At 37.4% G+C, this 8,305-nt stretch overlaps 1 protein-coding gene across 1 annotated transcript; it reads right to left on the reverse strand.

Annotated features, from left to right (window-relative positions):
• Positions 1-499: 499 nt before the first annotated feature.
• On the reverse strand, positions 500-7,768 carry dck (deoxycytidine kinase). The gene is made up of 7 exons (XM_067574718.1): positions 7,497-7,768; positions 7,050-7,165; positions 3,477-3,670; positions 3,169-3,316; positions 2,869-2,984; positions 2,379-2,478; positions 500-764 (listed from the first exon to the last, which is right to left on the reverse strand). The coding sequence occupies exons 1-7, from the start codon at positions 7,591-7,593 to the stop codon at positions 738-740; spliced, it is 798 nt and encodes a 265-aa protein (XP_067430819.1). The 5' UTR covers positions 7,594-7,768; the 3' UTR covers positions 500-737.
• Between the last annotated feature and the right edge of the window lie 537 nt (positions 7,769-8,305).

The raw sequence follows: 8,305 nt of genomic DNA on the forward strand, positions 1-8,305 counted from the left end.
TCCGGCGCTTCAAATTCGACCATTAATTACGGATAATTGCACCATGTGCCGGTATATTAATTTTAGGCTTTTGCCATACAGTCTTAAACATTAACTGGACGTATAACTACACTACTGCAGATTTTTAAATACTATGATTTTTACTTAATTGTGCACCAAAAAAGTCCTGGAGCTTGACTTCGGTATGCATCCTGATCTGATCTCTAATTATAAGTCATTATAAGAGAAAGTTGAAGCACCTATTCCAGGTAGCTTTACTCAAATCCTATTGGAGCTACCAGGTAAAGGCAAGCTCAGCAGTCAAGAATAGCTGACTGGAATGTTGTTATGGGGACTGGCGACATCTTCTGGAAGACCAGTATGACTGAAACATAAAGTTATGTGAGCAATACTTTATGTGTCTGGTTTTAACTTTTAACTAAGATGCTCTTTCTTCTCAAGACACTTTTTTTAACAGCAGCGAAGGTCACATATTAAAAAACCAAAACTCAAAATGATCTCAAGTATTTCAAGTTTATTGTCATTTTTTAATACCAAAAAAAAACACACACATCATTTGCACACAAAAGCATTTATAAATATATTACAGATGATAAAAAAAAAACTGCTGATCATTTTTAATGATCTTATAGAGGAATTGTGATGTTGAGGCATTTCATTGTTTCACAAGTAATACTTCACTTTTCCTTCTTTTGAGCACCATTTATATTGTCCACCACCAGGTGATCTTTACGTCTTCACAAGGTGCTCAAGAACTCTTTCACCTGAAAAAGAAGCACAACAGGTAAACGATTAGCATTAGCAGTGAACGCTAACACTGGTGACAATCATAACTTTGATTTCCTTTATTTAGTTCCAACACTAACTGAAAAACAAGCCGTGTTATGTCATTTATGTTCAGCATTGTGTGTGCAACTGGGTTTAATTTTTTGCCAGTTTCTTTTGAATGGGAGGGGAATCTCGAAAAGCGTCTGTGTTTACCATCAACACGAAACTACTACCTAAGCAACTCTTCAGGCCTCATTTCCATTTCCTTGTGAAACCTGTGTGTGTGTGAGAGAGTGTGAGAGTGTGTCTCAGTATCAGATCATACTCAGTTCAGTGCATATAACCTAACAAATTTTAAATTCCTCATTTCAGCCAGTTTGATCCTGATGATAGTGCAGTTTACAAATGTTTTAAAGGCTCCAGTCAGTTTGTGCAAAAAAAAACATCTGATGCAACATGTGAGAGTTTTTATTATTTTAAGTAGTGACCAACTTCATCAGAAGTGTACAAAGATAAGCTGGAATCAAAGCTCAAGTATTCAAATTCTTCACACAATGTAAAATACTACTACAGTCAAAATATTATTGTAGTATTAAGTATTATCAGAGGCAGAAAGGCGCCTCACTGCTAAAAACAACATCTTATCAAGTACATTTGTCCATTATCAAGTCCCAAAAGTCTCGTTCTCCTAAAGTGAAAGTGAAAAAGTTTGCCAGTGTGGTGAGATCATTTCTACATGTTTCCAACACAAACCAAATTTGTAAAATCATTTGTGTCATTTTTCTTATTCTGTCTTCTTTCAAAAATACTGACATTTGTAGTTCTTGAAACAAGTTGATTTGTATTTGAAACACGTTTCTACAGCTGTCAGATTCTTTCACTTGGTTTAACAAAACACGACTTTTATGGCTCAATAATTGACAAAAGATACTTAATAGATTGGAGACTTTTTGAAGTGCTGCCATTGGTATATTTTATACATATAGTTAGGATTATCATTATTGATGCCTTAACATATAAGCAGCATTTAAATGTTGTAGCTGGTCAAGGTGGGGCTTGCAGTAGGGTAGTTTTACGTAAAACAATACCTTATTAATGATGCCAGATTATATTTTTAGATAAATTATTAAATCTGCAAACTGCAGGTGTCAAAATACATGTGAAGTACAATTAGATCATGAGAATACTGGTTGCCGTTCTCTGCTGCCTTCCTGTTGTCTGTCGTTATCGATACTTCGCTTTTCCTGTCTCTGCAAGTTGTTTTTTTTCCCAGCTTACTTAATATGAATTGTTAACTACTCTGTATTGTGTTGTGACATTGTTTCTTTCTGTTGCTCAATGAGCATTCTCACTGTCAAAGAAATGAAATGAAAATCAAGTAAAAAAGTAAAATATTTCCCTCTGAAATGTAATAAAGTGGAAGTATAAAGTAAGATAAAATAGAAATACTCAAAGTACCAGTAATCCAGCTGGTGGATGTAGTGTTTATAGTGAACAGTATAGTGTTATAGGAAACATCTACAGGGTTTTTGATTCAATTTGAGATCAACGTCCTTTTGGAATATTTGGATGGAGACAAATCCTAAAGCACTATCGAACTCGTTACTCACCTTCTCAATCATGTCAGCACACTTCATTTTATTCCCCTTAAAGTCTTCATTCACATCTATTGTCAGGACTGGCACGTCACTGAGGTAGTCAAACTCCATGCTGTGGGTCAAAGGTGACATGCTGTTAGCGATGTTTAACTATTTATTTCCATGAATCAGCATCTTTTTTTTCCATCATGTTTAGGTTATATCCTTCAGGAAACATTTGTCTATGTAAGGAAAAGCTTACACACATGAATGGACTAAAGAAACAACTCATTTCCGGCCTCATGCATTTCTAAACTCTATTAATGGGGGGAGATGCAGATCACATGTATGAGAGACGGTTTCGATGACTAAGTTGCCCCCAGGTTACTTCATGAATTGGGTCTTTTTCTAATGCCCACACACTCTTCTATACTGTAACACAAATACATCTGTTGTCCTCACAAACACGAGTACAGTTTCTGGTGCCATAAAAGTTAGCATGTGTGTGCGTGCGTGTGCTCACGTCATGGTCTTGTGCTGCAGCCAGCTCTCGTGCTTGAAGTGGAGTTTCTCCAAATACTCCAAGGGGATGTCCTGCTCTTCTTCTCTGCCTCTCAGGTGCAACCTCTCTAAACATCTCTGCACACGACAAGAGGAAGGAAATTATTGACATCTTTGTGTAGTGACATTTCAATTCTTCTTTTTTTGGGGGTCAAGAGTAAAAAATAAAAAGTGAATTTCTAAAGCAAAAGCCTTTTTTTTTATCTAGATGTGATTGAATAACAATGCAGTAAAAGAAGCTGGAGAGGTGGGGGGGGGCTACCTCCGGTGGAGCTCTGAGGTAGATGATACCATCCAGCTCGATATGCTTGCCAAACTGGCTGTGCAGCCAGCCGTGCCAGTCCTGGTAGACGGACCACTCTGTCTCATTCAGACACTCGCCCTCATAGAGATTGGCTGCAAAGATGTACCTGTGACATGAGGAACACAGGGAAAGGAATGAACATGAACTATAAACTTACTTTCTTATCTTTCAAAAGATATTTTCAAATTAAAGTCATGAGCTATGAGGTCAGGAAGTTAACAGCATGGTCCTTCTCATAAAACAAAACTCACTGATTTCACTGATACCTGTCACTGTAGATGGACCGCTCGAAGAACTGCACGGGGTTCTCAGCCTCTCGGAGCTTCCCGTTGGCTGACCTGATCTGGGCTCGCACCCGGCTGATGCAGGCGTAGCTCTGGAAGGTGTAGGCCCACCTCTCCGGTTTCTCATACATCATCTGCAATACATTCCCTCCACTCCTCTGAGATGTGGTCAGCTCCTGGTAAATGAGATTTAAAATTTGAGTTTAATACATTTGTTGCAATTGAGATGTTTGACATTGGTTAAATTTGGTATTTCATCATTTGAAGTGGCTGCTTGAAGATTTGTGTATACAAAACTCTTAGCCGACATTTCATGTAATAAATTGTCATTAATTCTTGCTGACTCTTTGTATTATATTAGTGCAGGTACAACTTCCTGCTTACTGTACATTTGCAAACAAACATTTCAAAACTCTTAGTTGACATTTGGTCAAAATCTGTGAAGACTTGCTTCTCTGAACTCTGTCCAATGATCAGCAGAGGGCGCAGGATCAAACTACTGTAGCTGTATGGTTCATAGTTGTGGTGGCAGATGAGCGAGGAGCCTTGTTAGAGGACTTCATAACAGTTGTATATTCTGATAATAACCCTGTGCTATCACTTTACACTTTACTACACAGTGTGTAATGTAGCATAAAGTGCAGTGTGTGTTACAGTATACAAGTGTAGAGCAGAAAATAATCTTTGAGATGAAAATAGTTTTGCCTTTACATTATTATGATCATGGATTTAAGAAAAGATCATTTAAGACTTATAGATTTAATGAAAGAAAAACTCAGTTTAAATATAAAAGTGTTTTTCTTCAAACTGGTCACACTCGACTAATTGAGTTCTGAAAGACAACTTCCCATTTTTTGTCATAAAATTGGTCACGTTAACTGATTTAGAAAGCAAAAATAATGTTAAAAATACCATAAATGCAGAGCTGCAACAATTGGTTGATTGAAAAAAATTAAATAAAACTACAACTATTCTGATAATCTGCTTTTTTTCCTTCTTCTTCTTACACAAAAATACCAAACATTTGCTGGTTTCAGCTTCTCAATGTGAGGATTTGATGATTCTTTGTCACTCATGGTAGTAAACTGAATATCTTAATAAGCAGCGAATATCTTTTGGACTGTTAGTCAGACAAAAGACGACATCTAAAGACATCACCTTGGACTGTGGGAGATTATCACAGGCATTTTTCATTATTTTCTGACATTTTATAGACCAAAAAGATTAATGGATAACATTAATCAACAATGAAAATAATGGGTAGTTTCAGCCAGCCTACATAAATGCAGTTACATATCCTTAATACAGAGCCAATGCATGTTCAACATGATAAAAATCTATTTTCAACTGATATCTGAATGTTGTTTTACATTTCTAATAGAAATGTGTTTTCAGTCTTGATTAACTACTCAAATTAAGATTGTATGATGAGCTTTAAAATAGAGCTGCAGCTATTTTGATAATCGAATAATTGTTTCAGTTATTATTGAATGAAAAAATACAAAACATTTTCAGGTTCCAGCTTCTCATAATTTGCTTTTTTTGTTGTCATATGACAGTGAATTTAATATATAATTATACATATAATATTAATATGTTTTAGACTGTTAAATCAGGCAAAACAAAACGTCGTTGTGACCTCCAAGAATTTGTGAATGCAAATTTTTCACTATTTTTTTCATCAAATAAATGATTTATCGAGTAAATAATTGGCAGAATCATCCGTTGCAGCCCTACTTCAAAATACATACTCTAATTTAACGAACGTGCTGCTTTATGTCAGATCTACAGCAGCAGCTGTAAACTGTTTATGGGAGCATTTAACCCCTGAAAATGAGGCTGAGGGTGAGGCTCGGCCTGCAGTTGTGTGGGAAGTAGAGATGTTTGTCCTTATGATGGCATGTTCATCTGTCCAGAGTGGGACCATCTGTTCCTCTGAGTATGTGCTGCTGCTGCTCTAGCAGTAACCAGTGCATATATAGGGACAGATGGCAGCTGCACTCTAAATACAGATGAAGACTCTTTCAGACAGTTATCTTAACAGGAGCACACTGCATGTTGAATCAGTGGCAGTGAGAGGATTGGAGGATCATGTTCCTCTGCAAGGGCAATAATGAATAAGGCTTGACCAATTGCCCGGGGCAAGTAAAATGCCATGTTGGGCTAGTAAATCTAGCAACTCATTTGCCTGTTTGGGCCAGTGTTAAAAAAAAAAAAAAAAAAAAAAAAAAAAAAAAAAAAAATATATTTCAATAATTTTTTTTTCAATCATCGTCGTATCACGAATTATGTTCTCGTTCTCTGGCACACAGCATAGCCCCCCTCCCCTTGCACGGATCGGAGGGTATTGGCAGGCGCAGTCGGCCAGTCAAGAATCGAGTAGGCTAGTAATGTGACGTTTGAAGCAAACATCCTTCAGGATTATGTGAACACTGTCAAACAGAGGAATCAGTGGAGCGTGTCGTTTTTCTCTGCCTTAAATACTCTTAAGAACGAGAAACATTAAAAAGAGGGAAATCAGGAAGACTGGAATGGACGAAATTAGTCTAAAAAAAATGTATTTGCCATCAGGTTAGAGAGTCTAATCCCATTATTTTAAAAGAAACTGGGCTGATCAAAAGAAATTTAGTGTTCAGTGAAATATAGGGGATGGTTCAAACCATTTTCGATATGCAAGAATGTCTATGACACTCTGCACCCTTATTCTGTTTCATTTACTTCATTAAACATGACAATTAACTTTAGTCTTTGTTGTTATTTGATAACCACTAATAAATAAAACAATTTGTATAGAAGCAAGTAAAAGTCGACTTTGGGCAAATAGATTTCGGACATTGAAACCTGATCTCTAATTTATATTGTCTGCTAAGATCCAAGATTCACCTCAAACTGGCAAGAAACCAGATATTAGGGGCAGTGTCAGGCACCCATATGAACATTTAAAAAGAGGGTTTTCCTCACTGTAATGAGGAAAATCCTCCCGTTCATACTGGCTATTAAAAGATCCCCTTCAAATGTGCTTTCAGTGTAAGTGACGGAGGCCAAAATCCACAGTGTGTTCACACAGTCATTTTCGGCAAAAATGCATTTAAAAGTTGATCTGAAACTTATGAGGCTTCAGCAGTCTGAGTTAGTCAAATCAAGTGGGTATCTGCCACATTTACAGTCTCTTTAGCATCAATTGTGTTTCCTCTGACAGTATTTCCCTGTCAAGCTGTGATGGAAGTAAAGTAACAAAAAGAGGAACTAAAATCACTAATGTTGAAAGATATCTACCTGATTTGACTGATTTGGACGGTTGATGCTTCATATTAGCTTTAGATAAACTTTTAGATACATTTTTGCACAGGAGGAGGCTTGTGGATTTTTGCCCCCCCCCCCCATCACTTACATTGCAAATTCATTATAGGGATCTTCTAATGGCCAGTATGAACAGGAGGAATGATTATAGCGAGAAAAACCCTATTTCAATGATCATTTGGGCGCCTGGCTTTTGTTTTAATACCCGTCATTTAAGACCCTAACCTCTTAATGCTGTAATATACTGCATCATACCTCAAAGTCGCTGCCTTTTGTTTGTACATTGCACCACCTGGCGATGGGCTCTGGCACCACCTCCCAGTCCGCGCTCTCCTGCTCCAAAAGGCGGACAAAGGTGGATTTGCCCGCCGCTGAACACAAAGGATGCATAAATTAAAAGTTCAGTCATATTTGCATTTGACATCTATGCTAACGTTACACACTGCACTGCAAGTATATTAACTATTATTACTTATATATACATATACAGTGACAAGAGTCTTGCAGTTGGCGCTAAAATTGTAAGTTACCTTTAAAAAGAAAATGTATCGATAAAGGGTTAATGCCTTTCTGAAGCCACCCACTATTACACACAGACTGACAAGTTTAGTGTTTACTTGCAAGTTAGTTATGTCAGCTTGCAGTTTAGGATTTAAGCCAGTTTGTAATATAAATTGTTCCAAAACAAGCGCATTAACTCACCGATGTTCCCCTCGATCGATATCCGCTTTATCACCTTCTCCATGGAGTCGTTCATGGGGTCGGGGTCGGGGCAGGGTCTCTTCGGATGAAAAGACATTTCCAGCAAATTAATGAAAACCTTTTTTTGCTGATTAAAACGGACTGTGCAGCTGGTGCAGGCTCCCTTGTTGTTTTAAAGTTTTGGCGGCAACAAACGTCAGGAAGCGGCCGTTTGCACAGATGCGTCTCCGCCCAGGAAGCAGCAGCTGGTCCTCACGTGTGTCCACAGTCCGGCAGTGGTGGGAATTCCGGTTCTGCTTAGTGAACCGGATCATTTGTCTCAGTTCAGCAATAACGACTCTTTCGGCTCCCAAACGGCTCTTCATGTCCAATGTTTTGACCTACGATTGGTATGTGTGTACATATATCACTTAAATTGTTCAATGTAATTATACTAAACCATATAATTTACATTATGTTAGGTATTAAAACCTTAATGTAAAAACATCAAACACTATTATACACGTGTATTGAGCATTTTATTTATATTGAACTATCAAAAACAGTGTCAGGGCAGTGTTAAAAATGCTAAATGAAATAAGTAAATCAAAGAGAAAACACAGGGCAGCTACAGTCCCTCAGAACTGTAGACCCCCAGCCCTCCATTGCTTTTAACCTGATGATATGATCTCTGCTTCATACAACACAACACTCAGTCAGTGCATGGAGTGTGTGTGTGTGGCAAAAAGTATTATTCTCTTGTATTAATACAGAAAATGAAAGGAAAAAAAAATCTGTTGTAAACTTGTAAACAGTAAACGTAGAAATCA

This window comes from Thunnus thynnus, chromosome 19, assembly GCF_963924715.1.
Source record: "Thunnus thynnus chromosome 19, fThuThy2.1, whole genome shotgun sequence".
Taxonomy (NCBI): Eukaryota; Metazoa; Chordata; class Actinopteri; order Scombriformes; family Scombridae; genus Thunnus; species Thunnus thynnus.